Source organism: Pollachius pollachius, assembly GCF_949987615.1.
Source record: "Pollachius pollachius genome assembly, chromosome: 5".
Classification (NCBI taxonomy): domain Eukaryota; kingdom Metazoa; phylum Chordata; class Actinopteri; order Gadiformes; family Gadidae; genus Pollachius; species Pollachius pollachius.
The window spans coordinates 24,502,683-24,525,125 of NC_136938.1; the positions used below are offsets into that span (position 1 = coordinate 24,502,683).

The window sequence follows — 22,443 nt, forward strand, 5'->3', positions numbered from 1 at the left end:
GACAGTGCAGAGACAGGTAATTAAGGAGCAGGTAGGGGTTAGACAGTACAGAGACAGGTCATTAAGGAGAAGGTAGGGGTTAGATAGTACAGAGCCAGGTCATTAAGGTAGGGGTTAGACAGTACAGAGACAGGTCATTAAGGAGCAGGTAGGGGCTAGACAGTGCAGAGACAGGTCATTAAGGAGCAGGTAGGGGTTAGACTGTACAGAGCCAGGTCATTAAGGAGCAGGTAGGGGTTAGACAGTACAGAGACAGGTCATTGAGGAGCAGGTAGGGGTTAGACAGTACAGAGACAGGTCATTAAGGAGCAGGTAGGGGTTAGACAGTACAGAGACAGGTCATTAAGGCGCACGTTGGGGTTAGGGATGCCTACAAGATACACTCTGGTCATTCGGGGTCAAACCCAGAACCTTTCGTCGCCCAAGCCCTTACACTGCCCTTCCTCCCTGTTGATCAAGCCAAACCCTCTCTCTCTGGTTGTTCTCTTGAAGGGCTGGCGTTGTGAGAACTGCCGCAAGCCGGGCACAGGGGTGGATGCCAGCCTGCTACAGCCGGTCCGCTATGGTAACAACAACCCCTTCCAACCGGTGAGTGTGGTGCTCAGGGCCCACTGTCAAACACACTCACCCCGCCTCCAGCACTGCAAATACTGAGTGGTGATTGGTTAACGTCACAGGTTATACAAGTAATGTCAGACCATGCAAACTGTCCACATGGACTTTAGTGTTTAGGGTCACCTAATAAGTTTGGGTGACCCATACGAGGATCGGCTTGGTATGGTAGGGAAGAAATACCAAACATACAAAATACTGTACATAATAACCAAACATTAAATAGAACATATAAACTATAGACAATTTTCGTTTCCACCGTTTGCCTACGTCTAAATTCCCTTCTTGTGTCCCACTAGAAAATACACTGTCCCATCGAATGTCTCCGACCAGATCTGCTGGCTGACGCCATCCACCGCCCCCTGGAGTAGAATCACTCCCCCCCCCATCATCGTCAGTTCCCCGGGTTGTCATAGCGACAAGCCTAACACACTGAAACTGTTGCTCTGCTACTCGTATCTAGATTTTCTGTTCTACGTTTGCTGTGACTTTCCATCCCTAGTGCCTTTCTCTTCATTGCACAGCACCTTGTATTTCACTGCGTTTCTGTGTTCACATACCTTTTCCGAGAGCATGTTGCTCTCCTATTTTATACTCTCAAATCTCACCATTTGTATGTATTGTGGCACAAAATATGATTTCTTAATGGCAGAGCACAAGCTGTCTTAAATCAAGCACTGTTGTGTAGAATGTGGCTGTAATAAGCAGTGGAATGTACATGGAAGTGCATGTTTGGTTCGTGGCCTCCCGTCTCTAAGTAGGGAGGAGCTAGAAGTGTGTGTGGTGGACACAGAGTGAGTTCGTTATGTTCCTCAGAACTATTTTTTCTAATTTATCCTTCCTGTCACTGTGTGTGTGAGTGCCTGTAGTGGGGTGTGCAAGATTATTTTTGTACTTTTTTTGTACTGCTCCAAGAATCTGAATTTAATAAAGCTGGACAGATTTAAACAACTTGGCTTTTTTTTTTTTTTACAAATACTTCATAGAAAAAAAAATGTATAAAAAGTATCAGCAGGCAAATACATAATTGACATCCAATTCAAAATTAAAACCCTATATAATTAGCCTTGTATTGTCAACAGATTAAAACAGGACTGTTTGTAACAGCTGCTTACCATTGACACCACAGAGTCACTTGTTTGTTCACTCGCCAGTAAAATAAGAAAATAAATCAAAAACTGAAATTAAGACCAGTCTCTTACCAGGTAATGGTATAAATCCAAAAAGGGGTAACAACTATTGGTGTTAATTCATAATGGCATTAACCAAGGCCGTAGGAACCGGGGGGGACGGAGGGGACGTGTCCCCTCCAATATCGGAGACAGGCGCATTTGTCCAACCTAAAAATTATACCGGATCTGTCAGGTTTCCGATATGTGTCCCCCCCCAATGTTAAACTCATTCCTACGCCCCTGGCATTAACACAACCTCCATTAGCCCCAACTGTTGACCAAAGAACAAAATAGAACCGACTCTTTCAACAGCAGTGCTTTAATACAAGATGTAAACATGAGTAAGAAACCAACAGTTGTTATTCCATTAGTAGGATAGGAATGGATGCCATGTTGTGCCCTGGTGACCCATCACGTTGTGCAGGAACAGCATTAGGAATGTAACAGATAGCAAAGCTAAGTAACTACAGGCTCCTGACAGTGGTCTAGACACAGAGCCAGTGTGGTGAAGCAGCTGAGACCCCCTAGGCTCCAAAAGAGGACCTCAGTGGTGGAAGAGGCGCAGGGTAGTGTGTGCCAGGGTGATGCCCTGCTCGTTGCAGGCCTGGATCACCACGTCGTCGGCCGTGGAGCCCCCGGGGGCAGCGATGAACGCCACGCCGCTCTGCAGAGGAGGACGAGGAGGTGATATGATGAGGAAGGGCAGCAAGAAGAGGGAAAAGAAAAGAAAAGAGAAGGGAAAGGAGAAAAATACAAGGAAGAGGAGGCTTTAGATCAGTGGGGTGTTAATAGAAGTTTCCAACTTTGATAACAGTGGCTGTTGCAGTAAAAGTCTGAAGACGTGAGATTCGATTGCCCCAGAAGGATCGATGAACAGAAGCTAAGAGACTAGCAGATTAGATTCAGTTAAAACACCAATAGATCAGGTCCAGTGTATACACCACTAGATTAGATCCGGTTAAACGGTTGGTGAAGGTGTGTATACGTGTTTGTATCCGTGTGTGTGACAGACGTACCTTCCTGGCGCGGTCCACGTTGTCCCTGAAGGGGAAGAAGGCGTCGGAGCTGAGGGCCACGTCCTGCAGAGAGCTCACCCAGTTCTTCTTCTCCGTCTCCGTCAGCGGCTCGGGGACCTCCTCGAACATCGCCTTCCAGGCAGCCAGGTCCGGACCCTGTCACACACACAACGCCCCCTTCAAACTGCTGCTCCAGACACACCTAGAGACACACCCCTGCTCTAGCCACACCAACACACACACACACACACACACACACAGACCCCTGCTCTAGGCACACCAACACACACACACACACAGACCCCTGCTCTAGACACACCCACACACAGACCCCTGCTCTAGACACACCCACACACAGACCCCTGCTCTAGACACACCCACACACAGACCCCTGCTCTAGACACACCCACACACAGACCCCTGCTCTAGACACACCCACACACAGACCCCTGCTCTAGACACACCTACACACAGACCCCTGCTCTAGACACACCTACACACAGACCCCTGCTCTAGACACACCCACACACAGACCCCTGCTCTAGACACACCCACACACAGACCCCTGCTCTAGACACACCCACACACAGACCCCTGCTCTAGACACACCCACACACAGACCCCTGCTCTAGACACACCCACACACAGACCCCTGCTCTAGACACACCCACACACAGACCCCTGCTCTAGACACACCCACACACAGACCCCTGCTCTAGGCACACCAACACACACACACACAGACACAGACCCCTGCTCTAGACACACCCACACACAGACCCCTGCTGTAGACACACACACACACACACACACACACACACACACCTCTCCGTTTCTCCCGCGGTAGCCGCGCTCACCTCTCCGATGGTGTTGCTGACGTACTGGTCGATGGCGTTGGCGATCTCGGCCCGCTTCACCCCGGAGCGGAACGTCATCCCCAGCACCCTGGGGTGGCGCCGGAGCCACCAGTTGTCCGCCTTGTCGCCGGCCAGACGGGTGCAGTGGATACGAGACTGCTGCCCGGCGCCGATACCGATCACCTGGACGGATGCACACAAAGTGTTAACGCAGGTATAACCGATACCTGTGTCCGCGCTGCCGAACAGTGACTAACTAGCTCTTCTCTTTGCTCACATCTTGCTTGCGTAGCTGTCCCAAGATAATACATATATTAGCACTGGGGACCCAATACGAAAGGTCTGCCTAGTCACCTGATCTGCAATCGCCAAAGATCTTCTGAAACTCTTCTTGTCTCGTCATGTTCCCTCCAGACAAAACCCTAACTCAAAACACAACCTGGGGGGGGGGGGGGGGGGGGGGGGGGAGGGAGCTGAGCCTACATGGACGGAGCTCTAGTTCAGGTCACATGACAGAAGACCCCCAAAAGGTAATGCTGACATCTGGGCTGACTTCATCAACGGACGCCTATGGGCCTAGAAGTGAAGAGGCCCTTCGTCTAACCCCCTCCCCAAGAGCCCCCAGCTCCCCCCCGACCCTTGTTACCTGGCCGTCCTTGGCGTAGCACACAGAGTTGGACTGGGTGTATTTGACGGCGATGGTCGCTACGGTCAGGTCGCGCAGGGCCTTCTCAGAGAGCTGCCGAACAGAACAGAATCAAAGCGTCAGCTGCTGGGAGACTAGATATCCTCCAGGTTGGCGCCATTAACATGTTGTCAGCATGTTCAAATGCGCAGATGTTTAAACTGTTCCAATTGTGAAAAGGTGGATACTTTCAAAAAATATGGAGAGATTCGAGTAGAGGGTTCCTGTAAAACTATTATGGGATAGCCTGTGGAAACCACACGATCAAGGCATGAGGAGCGGCTCACCGTTCCCTTGGAAACCACGTTGCTGAAGAGCTCCTTGTCGATGGGAGCTCCGTTCCGCCTCTGCTTGAGGTGGAGTCCGAACAGCACGCGGACCTCCGGCTCGTCAGGCTCATAGGCCGGGTCCATCTGGGACGGACAGAACACACCCGTTACCATGACAACCCATCACTGGCCGTGGTCACCGGGTTGTCATGGGGACAACCATGACAACCCATCATCTGCAGGAACAACCGAAACAACAGCCTGTTGAACAGGTGGTCAGAAAGTAACACCTGGAGAATGCAGTACGTTGTTAATTACTCAGTATCCAGGAATCTTTGTACCTGGAGAACACAGTATTTATTAATTACTCAGTAACCAGGAGTCTTTGTACCTGGAGAATACAGTATTTATTAATTACTCAGTAACCAGGAGTCGTACTTGGGGAACACAGTATTTATTAATTACTCAGTAACCAGGAGTCTTTGTACCTGGAGAACACAATATTTATTAATTACTCAGTAACCAGGAGTCTTTGTACCTGGAGAACACATTATTTATTAAATACTCAGTAACCAGGAGTCTTTGTACCTGGAGAACACATTATTTATTAAATACTCAGTAACCAGGAGTCTTTGTACCTGGAGAACACAGTATTTATTAATTACTCAGTAACCAGGAGTCTTTGTACCTGGAGAACACAGTATTTCCCGCCCTTCTTCTTGGCCAGGATCTTCAAAGCCTCCTCCTCGTATCCCGGGGCAATGATGCCGTCAGACACCTGGGAACAACCAATCAGACACCAGGACACTCAGGGTTAGGGTTTTCCAAGCCAATGAAAAGCCTTCCTATTGGTTGACAGGGAAGCCTGTCTCCTACCTCTCTGGATATGATCCTGGCCGTGGGGACGTCACAAACGTCCGACAGGGCAATGAAGTCTCCGAAAGACGACATCCTGTCGGAACCTTAGGGGACAGGAAGGGGATTTGTGTCAACAGACAAGTCATTAGGGAATGTCATGAAGCAAAGTGTTTCAGATACATTTTGCAGTATTTTAGAGTTTTTATTACTCAAATCCAAGGCAAGATATGAAAAGAATTCACTAAATACAGTTTGGAAAGCCAACAACTCAAAAAGTTCAAAGAGTAATTGCAGGACCATCAGCCATTTTCTCAACATTCTCCCACTTTTTCTACACTAGATTATTCTATAATATTATGATGATGACTGACCTCTGGCCCTGGCGTAGGCGGAGGCCAATGGGGTGAGGTCCTGCAGCATGTCGCTCACCATGCACACCTTCGCCTCCTCCTCAGACAAAGGAACCCCCACCGCAGCTCCTAGAGACATAAGGAACCAAAAGAGAGACACACAAAGAGACAGTGAGACGAAGACAGACACAGAAACAGCAACACAATAGACAGTGAGACATATGGGACCCGAGAGACACAATGTGAGTGACAGCAAGACAAAGACAGTGATACAAAGACACCGAAACATAAAAGACAGTGAACAAAAAGACAGACATAAATACAGTGACATAAACAGACACAGAGAGATGGATAGTGAGACAGACGCAGAACATGAGAGATGGGGCGACACAGACACAGACAGAACCACAAAGAGAGACGGGTAGAGAGAGAGAGACAGAAATTGCATTGAAGAGTGGGAATACATCATACTACTGTAAATAACGTGCGTGCGTGTACCTGCAGGGCTGACGTGCTTGAAGGAGGTGGCAGCAGCCAGTCCCAGGGCAGCCTTCAGCTCTCTGACCAGCTGCCAGGCGTTGAGGGCGTCACACAGGTTGATGAAGCCAGGGGAACCGTTCACCACTGAAGAAGCCACAAAACCGACAACCCGTCTCTTAACATTATACAAACACCATGATATCCACAATATTCAGATGTTACAATTTATATACAAGTAGGCCTTTTACTCGCATGCCACTCACGGAGCTTAGCTGTGAGAGGGAGGGGATAAACCGTGATGGGAGTGTCTTTTTTTTTAAAATTTATTTATTTACACACACACACACACACACACACACACACACACACACACACACACACACACACACACACACACACACACACACACACACACACACACACACACACACACCCGAGTGGGTGTGGGTTATATAGGAGTGGGAGGGGTTACCTGTAAGGGGGCGTGGTGACCCTGCCTACAAACAAACACACAAATGCGCCACACACCGTGGTGTTATACTACAAGGTTCTGAGTGGGTGTGGGTTATATAGGAGTGGGAGGGGTTACCTGTAAGGGGGAGTGGCTCGTCTATGAGTGGCTGGGGCTTACATAGTAGTGGGAGGGATCACCTGTGAGGGGGAGTGGCTCGTCTCTGTGTGGGAGGAGCCTACCTTTGAGGGGCAGAGCAGAGTGCAGGGTGTAGAGCTGGGCAGGGGCCTGGTGGGGGTTCATCCCATAGCGCAGGGGCAGCTGGGAAACCCCGCGGCTATACTGACCCCGGAAGTAGTCCGAGATGGCGTCATCGTACTGCGCCGTCTGGGTGAAGGCCTGGGACATGGATTCAGATTAGAGTCATATTAGGATGAAGATGACTTCTTTTCGATCTCGGATTCACCGTTTAGAAGCGAAAAAAAAACAAAAACACTGAAAAACATCAGCTTACAGGAGCGATGGTTTTTGAAACACATTTCAACATCTGATTAAGATTAAGGTTAATGGTTTTAAATTTAAGTTTGCGTTGTAGGCATCTTTGTACGTTAGGATTCAAACAGGTTTATTTGGGTCCATACATCAATAGCATTGAGCAGCATCTGTGAACTCAGTACAAACAGCGAGTGTGTGACGGACACACAGCCTAGAGACTACCTTAGTTTACTGATGACCGATTTGCACATTTACCAGATGAGCTCAAGTGTTAGCATAAGAATCAATCTAAACAAATGATACAATTCAGCTGATGACCCTTCGGGACCCCAGGTGGACTTTGGTCAGAGGTTTGTTGGCGGATTTGGACAAATTGAACTCGTTGTTGGACCAAATTGGAAACATTACGCCACAACACCAGCCGCCTACTACCAATGGAGATTAAATCTGCAGCTTAACCACAACTCAGCACAATTCAGTCGCTGTCCTCATGTGACACAGAAAACCACGACAACAGACAAGACCGATAACAATGTTTAAAGAGTGAAACAATGGTTTCTTCGAGATTGTATGGCAATCCCCTGAAGGGGAAAAGACAGATTTCCAACAGTGGAAAACAGCTGGAGATGTGCTTTAACCACAAAGTTCACCCACATGACAGGATTAGCCAATCTAACTGCCGCCGGTCAATCCCTGACCTCATCAAGTGGGTGACTTCAAAATGTTTCCAATATTCTAAACTGCGATGAAATACCTTCAGAGCCAGGGACCTGCGGGTCTCAAGTGTCGTGTCCTTGCCCTCGGAGCCCTCCATCTCGGTGGCAACCAGACTGTAGTCGGCTGGGTCGCAGACGATGGTGACGCGGGCGTGGTTCTTGGCCGCCGCTCTGAGCAGTGTGACCCCGCCTACACACACACACACACACACACACACACACACACACACACACACACACACACACACACACACACACACACACACACACACACACACACACACACACACACACACACACACACACACACACACACACACACGGGGCTCATCAGATATTCCCTTGGTTAAGATCCCCTGCAACTTGGTGATCTTTTTTTGTACCGTGGTTATGTAGGGGCGTTATAATGAGCAATGTTGTGTACGAAATGCGCCACACACGATGGTGTTATACTACAAGTGTCTGAGGAGCGTAATCCTCACTGGGACGCAGAAACCAATAACAAACCGCTGCTCAGACGGAGCTTCACCATCCACACACACCGTTGAGTTATACTGTTGTTGTCCGGGAAGCCTAACCTTTAAGCTTTGAATGTAGTAACCCTTATTAAAGAAATTGTCATTCAGTATTTGGTTGAGAAAACCATGCATGCATGAGCCATAGATTTGCAACTGATAGAAGGTACACTGTAGCACGATACTAACTCTCTTTAAAGACTTGATTGTGGAGACATTTTAATCTTTCACCATCTAATACCCCTACTACAAGTTATTTTCTGTGGTTGGACAACACCATGGGGTCTCCATGCTCTAGTCCTGATTCTCACCGATGTCAATCTGCTCCACTGCGTCCTCCACCGTCACATCGGGGCTGGAGATGGTCTTCACGAAGGGGTACAGGTTACAGACCACCACCCTACACAAACAGACACTTCATAAATCCAGGGAACGCAGATGGCACTTTGGAATGAGTTCGGTCAGTTTTAAAGTTGTTGCAAATTACCTGTTTTAGCTTGTTTTGGATCTCTTTTATTTATTTTTTGGATGAATAGTTTTTATACAACCAATAGAGGCTGACAACTTTCTGCTTGTGAAGGTTTTACCATGTCAAACTCTGATTAATAGAAATCATGTGCTTAACATCTCTCAAAAAAACGGACCTACCAATCAAAGGCTTGTTTGAGAGAACACACGTTAACCACTCCTTCCTCCATTGGTATAATGACCCACGTCATGAGACTAGCAACACATCCTCAATTACAGTCGGAAGATCTGATTAACGTGTCGTGGGGGTTTAATTTAATCAATTCACTAGGATCATAGGCTCCAACATCTGGCTTCATCTTTATCAATTGTGACTGGTTTGTGTGACCAAGTCTCACCTGACCAAACTGTAGCCCAGCTTCTCCATGTCAGCCATGTCTGACGGGGTGTGTCGGGCCAGGATGCCTCCGTGGACTGCGGGGTGTAGGGTCTTCACCCGCCCCCCGAGCATCTCTGGATGACCCGTTAGCTCAGACACGTCCCTGAAAAACACACACACACACACACACACACACACACACACTTTTTATACGTAACACTCAACCAAAAAAAAAGGAACAACTGCGATGTAGTACTGTGTTTACACCCTGAGAAAGAGAGTAGGAGTAGTCTAAACCGGTTCATGGTGGGCCTACCTGACCGCCAGGCCAGCATCCCGCAGCGCCTTCGCGGTTCCCCCGGACGCCACCAGCGACAGACCCGTGTTCACGAGTCTTTTGGCGAACTCCAACAGTCCGGACTTGTCGGACACACTCAACAGAGCTGTGGGTTTCAAAAGATACAACAGTTATTCAAGTAGGCGAGGTAGTTTACTACCATTTTCTGAGTTCTCCGGTTGAACTTGGTTCAGTTAGGAAGAGCCAGGGTTTGTGTTAGCATTGAGCACGATGGAGCTTTATCATTCAGTTTGCGAAAACAACAGAAGGGCTTACCAAGTTCAGAGCTGGCCATGTCTGCAGCGGGACCAACAAAGAGACTGAAAGACGGAGGCTGGTTCACTCTCTTCGGAGTTTGGTAAGTAAGTTCTTGACCTGCTGCGCAGAGACTGAATGCAGAGCCTTGTGGTGCGACAGGGAAGCGAGAGACACGCACGTTGTTTTCTGCACCGCCCCCTCCCGTCCGCCCGCGTTCTGTCCAATCAGAGCACGGCGATTAATAAAGTTTCGGATCAAATACGATGGGAAAAAATATATAGAGTCATATGACGTCATAGCAATACAACAAGTCCACCGACCACGCGGTCCGTGATTATTGAGTACTGGTAATGATAACGTTAGCATGTAAGACACTTAAATAAATGAAAAAAAAATATATATATGCTGGGGGGTGGCGGAGAGACAGCATTAGTCTGTTTTTGTGTTTAACTTGAGGCATACGTATTGACAGTATGTAACGTGTTTCTCCATTTCTCTCGTGCTTCTATGGACATAATTCCTATCCTGTTTTATGATAACGTTCACATAAACATGCGCACAAAGTGAATATGGAAATTCTGAGTAACAGCTCGAGGTGTCAGTGGATGTACACACTATCTGGGTTAATTTATGGATGTTTAGTTAGTGAGTTAGGTCAACTGCTCCTGGCGTTTTTCATGCTCATTTGAGGTTTTGAAGGAAGGTAGGCTATATGAATATTTTGTAGGTCTACTATAAGACAAAATAAGATCGGATTGCACTGAAACGGCGACCAAGAAGCACACGGAGTCAGGTTTTAAATCAACTGAAGCACTGCGTCCCATACACCGCACGACTGCAGGCTACTTTTATTCCAAAACAACCGCACGAGAAAACAGCACACCCAATGAACAAACATGACAGTCAGTGATGGTGGCGACAACAATAAACACACATGTAAACATTGAACAACACACAACCTAACACCCCGAACCCATCAACCCCACTCAACCCAGCAACAAACAAAGACCCCCAAAAAAACCTACATCAACCGAAAACACTTAACTCCCAGGATCTCCTGCGCGACCCCGGAGGTGTCGTCACACAGCTTCCACCTGAGGGGTCAGTCGTCCCCGACGACCCCATTACCCGACACATAGCCCTTCAGGTTTCCAGGGACCCGGCGCCGCCGGCTAGGCCTCTGAACCCCTCCAGGGGCGACAACCGCAGGGCCAACGGCCCCGTCCGGGGAGTCGGCAGGGGCAGGGGATCCGCCCGGGGAACCACGAGGAGGTCCGCCTCCCTCGCCAGCCACAACCGGGGCGAGGGGAAAGTCTGTCCTGGTGTAATACCCCCACACGCCCCCGGGCGCCCGGCATCCGCAGGCGGTACATCACCTCGGACACTGTCGATGACCTCCCCAGGCCCCTGCCAGTGGCTCTGTAGTTTAGGGCAGACCAGAGGCGGATCCAGACTTTGTGTACATCCGGGGCTTAGCCCAGAGGGGGGTCTGGGGGTCCTGCCCCAGAAAAATTTGAATTTGTAAAATGCGATTTCCTGCATTCTAGTCCATTTTAGGGGGACCTGCTGGACATTGACAAATCCTAAATCTCTGAAATATCAGTGCATTATCATTATCAATTTCATTTCATTTTAGGCTGGGGGGGGGGGGTGGGGGGGCGAGGGGGACCCGAACACCAAGTCCACCGGTGTCCGGAGCTCCCGCCCGAACATGAGGGCAGCCGGCGTGCAGTGACTGGACTCCTGCACTGCAGTCCGATAGGACCACAGGACCAGCGGCAGGTGGCGGTCCCAGTCCCGTTGGTGCTGGCTGGTGAGGATGGCCAGGGTGCAGTTAAACCGCTCCACCAACCCGTCACTACGGGGATGGAGCTGCGTCGTCCTCGTCTTGTGCACCCCCAGCCGCCGGCAGACCTCCCCAAAAACCTGGGACTCGAAGTTCCGCCCCTGGTCGCTGTGGAGCTGGGCAGAGACCCCGAAACGGGCAAACGTCTCCTCCACCAGCCTCTCCGCGGTGGTGGCGGCGCTCTGATCCGGCACCGGATACGCCTCAGGCCACTTGGTGAAGTAGTCCATGGCCACGAGGACGTAGCGAGTCGGTGACTGAAAACGGCCCCAGGACGTTCGGATCTCGAAGTCATACTGGATCTCGAAGTCATACTCCTGTAAAACCTCCAGCCATCGAGCCACCTGGCCTTCAGGGTTCTTAAAACTGAGGAGCCTAGTGAGGGACACATGGTCAGTGCGGATCTGGAAACGCGTCCCATGCAGGTATGGCCTGAAATGCCGCACGGCCAGGACCACAGCCGACAGCTCCCGTCGGGTCACGCAGTAATTGCGCTCCGCCCGACTGAGAGTGCGGCTGAAGTAGGCCACGGGACGTTCCCCTTCTCCCACCCCCTGCGAGAGGACCGCACCGGACCCCACGTTACTGGCATCGGTGTCGACGATGAAGGGACGGCCAGCGTCGGGGTAAGCCAGGACCGGGCCCTCGGTGAGAACCGCCTGGAGTCGGGCGAAGGCCATGGCACAGGCGTTGTCCCAGACATACGGCCGGCCCGCCTCGGTTAGTCGGTGGAGGGGGCTGGCGACCGTAGCAAAGTCCTTAACGGACCGGCGGTAGTAACCCGCCAGGTCCAGAAAACACCGCAGTTCGCCTGTGTTGGCGGGGGTAGGCCAGTCCCGGACCGCTGCCGCCTTGGCCGGGTGAGTAGCTACGCCATGCTCGTTCACCACGTGCCCCAAGAACAACGTTTCCCTGGCCAGACGGGAACATTTGGCAGGGTTCAGCCGCAACCCGGCCCGGCGGATGACTTCAAGAACCTCCCGCAGGTTCGCCAGCGCCCCGCCGAAATCGCGGGCGTGCACCAATAAGTCATCCAGGTACACGACACAACGACTAGGGGAATGTTCGCCAGCACCCTCTCCATCATCCGCTCGAACGTCGCCGGCGCGTTGCATAGTCCGAACGGCATGACCCGAAACTGCCACAGCCCCTGCCCGATGTCTTAGGTCTGGCCTCGGGCGCCAACTCCACCTGCCAGTAGCCGCTACGCAAGTCCAGGGAGCTGAACCAGCTAGACCCCCCGATGTAGTCCAGGGCGTCGTCGATCCGTGGAAGCGGATACGAGTCCTTCCGAGTGACCTCATTGCGGCGCCGGTAGTCCACGCAGAAACTCCAGCTGCCATCCCACTTCTGACACCAATGTAACGGCGACCAAGAAGCACACGGAGTCAGGTTTTAAATCAACGGAAGCACTGCGTCCCATACACCGCACGACTGCAGGCTACTTTTATTCCAAAATAAACACACGAGAGAACAGCACAACCAATGAACAAACATGACACAGTCAGTGATGGTGGCGACAACAATAAACACACATGTAAACATAGAACAACACCCCGAACCCATCAACCTCACTCAACCCAGCAACAAACAAAAACCCCCAAAACCCCCTACATCAACCGAAAACACTTAACTCCCAGGATCCCCTGCGCGACCCCAGAGGGGTCGCCACAGTACTTTTTGAATCCCGGGGGAAATTCGTGGTAAGAGAGAGCGGCTGTTGCGGCTGTATGTGCGCCATGCGGTGAAACATCACCCACATGTTTAAGGGAATTAGAAGCGGAGAATTGGGTATTTCTGTCGTCCTGTCTGTTATGCCCTTCTGTCTGTCTATCGTTCTCTGTGTCAATCTGTCTGATTCTGTCTGACATTATTTCTGTATGTCTGTCTGTCTCTGAATAAATATCATATGCCTTACATTATGCCTAAAACAAACAATGCAGAGTAGTTCGAGTTTCTGCCACTAGAGGTCAGCGTCTCTCCGTGTATTTTACTGCTTCTCGAAGTAGGCTACTACGCCAGTTTGATACGATCTGAAATTTCAAATTCTTCCATTATGCTCGTCATTTAAAATTTGATACGTTTTATTTTACAAAGCGCAATTTATTTATTTTTTTATTTTTTTACCAATATCACGTTTTTTTCGGGGCATATAATGTTCAAGCCTGTGTTAAAAAAATGAGAAGCCATAATATTTGATGTGCCCATTTCACTTATGAAAGCTTGAGAGAGAGAGAGAGAGAGAGAGAGAGAGAGAGAGAGAGTGTGTATGTGTGTGTGTGTGTGTGTGTGTGTGTGTGCGTGCGTGTACGTGTGTGCGTGTATGCGTGTGCGTGCGTGCGTGTTTGTGGTCTTTCTTTAACTATGCCGCAAAGAGCTTGCAGAAGAAAATGGCATTAGACCATTTTGCAGAACATCACCAGCTCGCCAGACACCTGTAACAAAACATACATTTCCTGCAACAATAAACGCCTCTTATGATTGCGTCCCGCGGTTGGAAAGGGAGGCCGCACCTTTTCAATAAACTTTATTGCCAAAACTTGGCCTTTTTTCCAGCCTTCAATAGCGGTTAGAATGGAGCAGATGCGGATTTATGGCCCGTCGTCTGTCATCCTCCTCCCTCCCTATTAGATTAAGTGACAGAACAGGGCAGCGGGAACCTAAACCAATACGTGTGATTACTTTAAAAGATCACACAATCTGTTCATATCTTCCTAATGAGCCCGACATGGCGCTGATTGATTAAACTCCAGGGTGGGAACAACGAGAAGGCCCTGTCTGTCGCCACTGATTTATATCGCAGGGAAAGTCAAAGAGAGTTTTTTTTTATTTGTTCATTTATTTAACTATGAAAATGGGTATTCTGGTAACAGCATCACATCGGAGGACATTTTAGGAGTAAGTTGAGTGATTAGACAAAGGCGTTTATATGAACACAGCCGTGTCCGTACGCGCACACTCACTCACCTCCTATCAGCAAATTGCATTATTGGTGGAAAAAATACAGAAAGCGTGGTCAGCATTTATGTCAGGTGGGACTGGGGGGATCTGACAGGATTACTACCTGGATAACTGGGTTTATGCTGGCATGTTTAATCAGCCGGACAAGTGTGTATTCTGAATAACATAACCAGTGGAGAAATGCTACCAATCATCTCTGCACGGGTTTCCTTATGATGTTGTGTTGAGAAGAAAACCCGTTGAGCTCTCAGGATCGGCATGCTTTTATACTTCCATAGTCTTTCATAATTTACTTGTTTACTCAACGGACTTACAATCCACCGTTTCACATGCGTTTGGTGATAATAAATAGGATATGCTAATTTATTTTGAATATATTTATCACTTGATCGGAAAATCAAATGACAGATCGTTGACGTTTACATAGGTTTCGTTAACTTGCTTAAAGAGGAAGATAAATAGGCTATATGCTACAACACATTCTAAATAGAAATAGAAATAGAGAAATATAGAGAATTATAAAGAAATGTGATAAATAGACGAATACATTGGGTTATTTAGACATGTCTACAGAATTACAGGCCTACCCGTTCAAAATGAACAGGAAAATATGATGTATTTGAAAACATTTGGCCTTACTGATCATGTTCAGTAGCCTATATTAGTAGAATTCAGCTTTGTTTCAGACTAAACCTCATTAACACTGGGCCGTTTTTCCCTTTTACCCTTTGTAAGGAGATGAGAATACAAGTTTGTCTTTCTTTGGGATGACGTCAATGTGTTCCACAACCTTGTGTCTGCTCTCTTAAGATGATGGATATTTTTTTAATGTGCCATCAGTTAGTTTTGATCAGACTTGGCATCATCTTAAAGGGAAGTGATATGTAGTAGTTTTAGTACGATTACCTCTTCAATTTCTAAAGTTCTTTCAACAACAACACCAACGAGTTAATGCATTTAAATTAACCAAGAGGGAACTGTAAATCGTAACTATTTGGGCCCATCATGTTTCAACTGAACACACCTGAAACTTTACCAACTAGGCACTTTACTTCATCCCTTTGAGCCTCATCATAACCAACTAGAAATTGTGTTTCTCTAATCTCTAACTAAGCTTGAACACACAGATTTATGTATATATATATATATATGTGTGTGTGTGTGTGTGTGTGTGTGTGTGTGTGTGTGTCCGTGTGTGTGTGTCCGTGTGTGTGTAGGCCTATATAATGGCAGTAAGAGGTTGTTCTCGGAGGGCACCAGAATACACGTCCTACTCTTTAATTACCACCATTTAATGGCCGTCTAATAAAAGTCCAACACAGGCATCCTCATCACCACCCCCTCCTCTTCATTATTTGTATCATCCGGCCATCAGTTAACCCAAGCCGGGTAATTCCTATCTAAACGCCTCGCTCATAAATTACGACGCGGGTTTCTGGTTTCACATCATCACGGCGGCCATGTTTTCAGCTTTGGGCGGGATGAGGATGAAGAAGTGTTGAAATAGTTTAAAGGTGGTTTAATGTTTTTTTTGGATGTAATCAGTAATTAACAAATAATTAATACATTGTTTTAATTATCATAGTAGGGTGTCAGACTGCAGATGGAAAAGGTCATGGCATATCTTGAAGGGATTGATAAATGCATGTGATGGATGTGACGCGACCTTGTTTTGTAGGAATAACAGCCAATCACAAACAAGGACATTGACATCTCGTTCAATATTTCTTCCTTAGTTTTATTTCATACGTTTTTTCTTTTCTTTTTTTTTAACCTTATTTTATGTCACAGTTGTACAACACAAACATGTTTCAGATAAATACACGGACCGGACTATTTATCTGGGAGATCAACTCTCCACTTCGAATAAATTAGATGCATTTATATTTAGGCTATAAGTAACAAGACCGAAAAAACACAATAAACAAAGTCACCACCACAACGATTTTCAAGTAGTCCGATAATATAGACATTTTGTGTCCAGCACGATCCACTCCGAGACCGAAATAAACTACATTCTCAAGCTGTCTGAATCTGAATGCATTAAAAAGTTCACATTATTTATACAGTCTGGGGTCTCTTCACATTCTTCAATCGTCTAGACACGGGGGGCGGAACTTCGTCCGTCAATCTTCGGCCAGTGGGCGAATTTAAGACCGGATTGACCATATAAGGTCATTGGGATTAGACCTAGCAGTGTAATAAAGAGAGACGCGATTATCGCTTGGCATGCAAAGGAATTTACAGTTGTACAGTGCCTGTGTGTGTCTTTGTTTTTCTATTTGTGTCGGTGTTTCATGCGTATTTACGTTGTACGTGTCGGTACTGTCAGTGCTTTTGTATACATTTGTGTGTGTGTGTGTGTGTGTGTGTATGTGTGTGTGTGTGTGTATGTATGTGTGTGAGTGTGTGTGTGAGTGTTTGTGTGTGTGTGTGTGTGTGTACATTTATATGTGTGTGTGTTTATATGCGTGCCTGTGTGTGTTTATGTGTGTGTGTGTGTGTGTGTGTGTGTTTATATATGTGTGTGTGTGTGTGTGTATGTGTGTGTTCGTGTGAGTGTCCATATGTGTGTTTATATACGTGTGTTTGTGTGTTGACACCTATATCCATCACCTCTTTCCTTCATTAATTTTGCACAAAACGTCCACTCCGCAACAATAGCCTACAAATCGATAACTTCCAGCGGGTGGAAATAGATCAAATCTGGGTTTGTTGTCGTCCTTGTCATTGTTTCAGTTTCACTTTCATTTCACAGGCACATATGAGGCCCCCTTGGAATGACCTTGACCCCTGTTCAAGTTCTCTGCTCAGTTCTGTTCCATCAGTGCTTATCACGCGCAGTCTCAGCCTCACCGCGCCCCGTCCCGTCCCGGGACGGGACGGGACGGGGCGCGGTGAGGCTGAGGCGTCGACGCCCCCCCCCCCCCGGCCCTCAGAGTCCTGCTCTGATCTTCCGGTCCCCCCCGACGGGAACGCCGTCCAGCCCGTCCTCGGAGAAGGGGCTGTGCGGGTTGTAAGGGAGGAAGTCTGTGGCGGCGGGGCGGGGCAGCCCCACGCCCGCGTCGCCCATGCCAACAGGGAAAGCGCCACACCGGCCGTCCTCCATGTCGTCCATGTCGTCCTCTTCCTCGTCGTCCTCGTCCTCCTCACCCTCCTCCAGCTCCAGGTCGTCGTCCCGGTCGTCGGGGGCGGCGGGGCGGGAGCCGGGCTCCGACTTGTCGACCGCGCCCTGCTTCCCCCCCCGTAGGCGCTCCGACTCGGGCTGGCCCGAAGCCGCCGCCTGCTCCTTGGCCTTACGGCTGCGCTTCCATTTCATTCGCCGGTTCTGGAACCAGATCTTCACCTGGGATGGCATTCACACGCAGGCACACACACACACACACACGCAAACATACACACACACACACACACACACACACACACACGCATGCACGCATGCATGCACGTGTGCACACATTCACACACACACACACACACACACACACACACACACACACACACACACACACACACACACACACACACACACACACACACATACATACACATATACACACAGACACACACGCACATACACAGATACACACAAATGTTTCTGAGTCAATTCAGTCAAATATGCAAAAAGCTTGGCTAGGTAGACAATAGAAATGTAACCAATTAAAAAACATTTGTAGCGAGCAAAATTAAATCACTGTGAATATGAAGACATGTATTTTAATTTTAACGTTCACACCACTCTCTTTATAAAAAACTAAGCATTAATAAGACCATGAGTGCACACATGCTGAGCATGGGCGAACCCGGGATTCGAACCACCGACCCTGGCGCTGATAGTGAATTTGAGCTAGACAGGGCCGTTTGGCCTCCTACCACAGAACCCGATACAATAAAGCTGGAGCAATGTAGAAAACTATCAACCCCTCTCTACCGAACCCCCTCTCCGCCTTTCCCGAGCGAGGCTCTACCTGCGTCTCAGTGAGCATGAGGGAGGTGGCCACCTCGAAGCGCTTGGGCCTGGACAGGTACTTGTTCAGTTTGAACTGGTTCTCCAGCTCCAGCAGCTGCTGGCTGGTGAAGGCGGTCCGCGGCCGGCGGCATTTCCCCAGCAGGCCGGCCTGGGGGGCTGCCAGGGGGGAGAGAAGGGAGAGAGGGGAGAGAGAGGGGAGAGAGGGAGGGATGGGGGAGGTTGAGGTATGTAGAAAGTTATAGAAAGTAGGTTGTTTCAAATAGGATATGCATATAGGCCTGATTGAAATAGGTACAAATATAAAAAACATAAATATTTATCCAATGCTTTACAAAGTAAATACAAACGCTATAGAACGGTATAGGCCTAAGGTTGTAATAAAAACATCTAAATAAGCAGAATAAATACCAAATCGTAAAAATAACTTTTTGCACCACACACCGGCTTCATAAAACCTTCTGATAACATGCTGAATATAACAAATAATACAAATGAGGACATTGAAGACACTAAGCAGTTGCTTGACATTAAAAGTAAAACATTAACATTATTAGACAAGTGAATCATTATCTAATCCCAGTTCAGCATCATTCACACACGTCTGTGTGAAACCCATTCTTGGTGTATAGAGGCCTTCCAGAAGCCTCCAGATGTCTGGCTCTGGCCTCATCTATCTGGTACCAAGGACACAGCAGTTCAATCTCACTGGGTGGGCGGGAACAGCACACATATGCCAGCACTCCCAGCCATCATTAACAATAATGGCTCTCCTCCACTTGGGGGGACACAACGACGGACGGCCATAAAAGCCATTAACTTAATGAAAATCCGATGAATGCTTTTGGGATTTTATTGATAAACTCCGTCGCGTTTAAGGTGTTTGTTTATTGTTCCTTCGCCACACAAAGACAAGCCCCGTCTCGCTGGAGTTTATAGAGAAATAAACAGGCCAGGATTAAACTGGACGTCGAGATCAGCAGTAAAGGAACACGAGGGTTTAAGACGACGGGACGAAGGCACGTCGTTTTCTTTCGTTTGATTATCTAGGGGCGCAATTATACTTCAGGACTTTAGAATTAACATTTTGGTCTCGTTCCCTCACGGTTTAATACAATTTTTAATTGAGCAACTGATCTTTATAAAAGGCTTTTATAAACTATGCACTTCAGACATTTCTAATAAGTAGGCCCCATTATTATAATTACATTATTTGTAGTAGTGATATTATAATAATTATTATTATAATTCAGTAATTGCAGTAAATCATTTTCTTTAGCTCAATGTCTTTGCTGATTCTTAATCAGCCTATTCATTTACACCTGTTTGTAGTTAACATGCAAGCTTCGGTGTGTGTGTGTGTGTGTGTGTGTGTGTGTGTGTGTGTGTGTGTGTGTGTGTGTGTGTGTGTGTGTGTGTGTGTATGTGTGTGTGTGTGTGTGTGTGTGTGAGCGCCCGCGCATTGAGCAGTGCGTTTACGACGTCACACGGCGGTTCAGTTCATCAGAAGTACGCGATCAAACATCAGCCTGGAGATAAATGATGATAAGATGAAGGGTCGAAGGGTCTATAAAGCCTGACAACTTATAAACTATAATATAACGACTCACTATAACATAATTACTCACTATAAAAGTATATTATATGGATTCACTATAAGAGAATAATATAACAACTCGCTAACTCCCTATAGGCTCACCAAATCTACCAAAGTAGTCATACGCTATTCCGTCTCCACCTGTCAGCTGGTCGTTATTAAGGCCTATTAGCTTATAATTATTTAGGCCTCTTTTGATAAGAATTATTACCATTACTACAATTATTCGCATGAGTTAAATTTTAAGGAGGCTTACAGCTGTAGTCCTGGAGCCGCGGCATCATGATGCCCGCTCGGATCCAGTGCTCCAGCGGGAGGGACCCAGCCATGGCGGCCGCCTTCAGGTGCTCGGGGTACGGCTGGCTGAGCTGGGAGAAGCCGGTGTAGGCGAAGGCCGGGTGCTGCGCGGCCAGGGCGGACAGCGGGTACATGGGGCTCGTGTACATGCTGGCGATCCCGCTGTGGTGGAGCGACGCGAGGCCCGGGTGATGTGGCATGTTAAGCAGACCCTGTTTGGGGAATATGCCGGTCTGGAGTTGCGCCTGCGCGTGCGTCCCGCGGGGAGACGGGGTGTCCCCGCGCCGACACGACACGGGGCTGCTGGAGGGGCTGTTGTCGCTGACCGGAGGGGACAGGTTGTCCCGGTGCGAGTCCCGATGCGGTTCCCGGTGCGGGTCCTGGTGCAGGTCCCGGTGCAGGTCTCGGTGCAGGTCCCGGTGCGCGTTCCGGTGGTTCCGGTGGGTTTCGTCTGCAAGCAATGCATCGATTCGGAAGTTCTTTGATTTCTCCATGCCGGAGGTCCGGTGCACGAGGACGTCGGGGAAGTGTTTGGACCAGGAGGACGCACACCTGTGCCGTACGTCAGTACACATAGATTGCCCCGGAGATCCCGGAGTCTTCTTCTTCTTCTTCTTCTTCTTCTTCTTCTTCTTCTTCTTATTATTATTATTATTTTTTCTCTTCAAGAAGTCCTTCTTAACTTCTCAAGAAATCCCCCCCTCCCTAATAGAAGGTCCAGAACCCTCACATACAGCAAACAAACACCAAAACACGACTCCTAATGTGGAGAATAAACTGTATGAACAACAAACAAAAAAAAACCCAAAGTGTCAAGTTACCAGGAAATCCTCCTGCTTTCCATTTGCGTCTGGACCATCAACTCTCTGAGTATCCGGATCAGTGTTTCGGTTTGTTGTTTGTGTATGGGTGTGTGTGTGTGTGTGTGTGTGTGTGTGTGTCCGCCTCGTGGTTCAACAGCAGCTTAAGCCGCGATATAGGTGTAGCAGTGTTACTCCATCATTCACTCCTTCCTCCAGCCAGGCGCGCCTGTGATTGGCCGAGAGCGCTGCTCTGACTGGAGGGCTCGTGTTGACGGGGTTCTAATCAGCTAATTAGCCGCTCGTTTCTCTCGCGCCGTATGGGTGAGGTAATGCGCCTCCCCCAACCCCCCCCCCCCCCCTCCTTTTACTCCCGACTCCCCGTCCCGCGCCCCTCCAGGTGCGTGGTGGTGCATTATCAGATTAGATCTGGGAATAAATTGGCCAAAACCTACGTGCTTTTGACAGATATACTTCAAAAATATTGTAGCCATTATACAAAATGATACCTATTATATATGTGTGTGTGTATATGAATTATATCCAGTTCCTGGTGGCGCTGTATTAATCCAAGTAAATCGTGGTCGTTATTGGCCTATAGGCCTAAGTAACACGGTTTTAACACGGACGAATATGTATATATATATATATATATATATATATATATATATATACAGTAGGCTATATAAAAATAAAAAATATGTGTGTATATATATCATATGTAATGTATAGATATACACAATGCCATATAATATAAATTATGATTTATATACCGGTATAAATGTATATATGGCAATACCTTGTTTATAGCTTTATTCCAGGGAACAAAGTCCAATGAAATCAGAAATATTGATTGCTTCTTTATTTTCATACTATGGGCCTTGTGACGCCATAAAAGTTTACGAGCAAAAATCACACAAACTGCAGGGCTAAGGCTTTAACATCGAGGGCTTTGAGTTAATTATTCCACTGCCGTAACATATGACATTTGTAATGACTCCCAATAAAAAGCTTCCCGCTAATTGATTCTTCTCTTTTCAATTTCCGGTGATTTCTG

The 22,443-nt window shown here is 48.0% G+C and overlaps 3 protein-coding genes across 5 annotated transcripts in view; 1 reads left to right on the plus strand and 2 right to left on the minus strand.

Annotated features, from left to right (window-relative positions):
• LOC307075819 (fibronectin-like) overlaps positions 1 to 1,518 on the plus strand; it is a 29,809-nt gene extending 28,291 nt beyond the window's left edge. For all 3 annotated transcript variants that reach the window (XM_079736518.1, XM_079736519.1, XM_079736520.1), the window contains 2 exons: positions 493 to 588; positions 912 to 1,518. In XM_079736518.1, the coding sequence (XP_079592644.1) occupies positions 493 to 588; positions 912 to 983 (168 nt within the window). In that variant the 3' untranslated portion in view covers positions 984 to 1,518. The remainder of the gene's footprint in view (positions 1 to 492; positions 589 to 911) is intronic.
• A 333-nt stretch (positions 1,519 to 1,851) lies between these two features.
• Positions 1,852 to 10,069, minus strand: atic (5-aminoimidazole-4-carboxamide ribonucleotide formyltransferase/IMP cyclohydrolase). Its single transcript, XM_079736538.1, has 15 exons — positions 9,937 to 10,069; positions 9,640 to 9,766; positions 9,343 to 9,486; positions 8,788 to 8,876; positions 8,000 to 8,151; positions 6,993 to 7,149; positions 6,318 to 6,443; positions 5,841 to 5,948; positions 5,488 to 5,573; positions 5,300 to 5,389; positions 4,630 to 4,755; positions 4,304 to 4,396; positions 3,658 to 3,840; positions 2,801 to 2,956; positions 1,852 to 2,448 (listed from the first exon to the last, which is right to left on the minus strand). The coding sequence occupies exons 1-15, from the start codon at positions 9,953 to 9,955 to the stop codon at positions 2,329 to 2,331; spliced, it is 1,776 nt and encodes a 591-aa protein (XP_079592664.1). The 5' UTR covers positions 9,956 to 10,069; the 3' UTR covers positions 1,852 to 2,328.
• A 7,480-nt stretch (positions 10,070 to 17,549) lies between these two features.
• mnx2b (motor neuron and pancreas homeobox 2b) lies at positions 17,550 to 21,161 on the minus strand (the record flags this gene model as incomplete). Its single annotated transcript, XM_079737422.1, is given in 5 exon segments — positions 17,550 to 17,625; positions 17,627 to 17,771; positions 17,774 to 18,071; positions 18,694 to 18,851; positions 20,546 to 21,161. Coding segments are annotated over 5 exon segments (1,293 nt in total).
• Between the last annotated feature and the right edge of the window lie 1,282 nt (positions 21,162 to 22,443).

What these genes read in the sequence shown, in the direction of transcription:
- atic (XM_079736538.1), bottom strand. An exon ending in AGTGGAGCAGATTGACATCG is followed by an intron (nt 8,152 to 8,787) that starts GTGAGAATCAGG and finishes GTGTGTGTGTAG; the next exon opens with GCGGGGTCACACTGCTCAGA. An exon ending in CTCTGCTCTGCCCCTCAAAG is followed by an intron (nt 6,444 to 6,992) that starts GTAGGCTCCTCC and finishes TGGCTTCTTCAG; the next exon opens with TGGTGAACGGTTCCCCTGGC.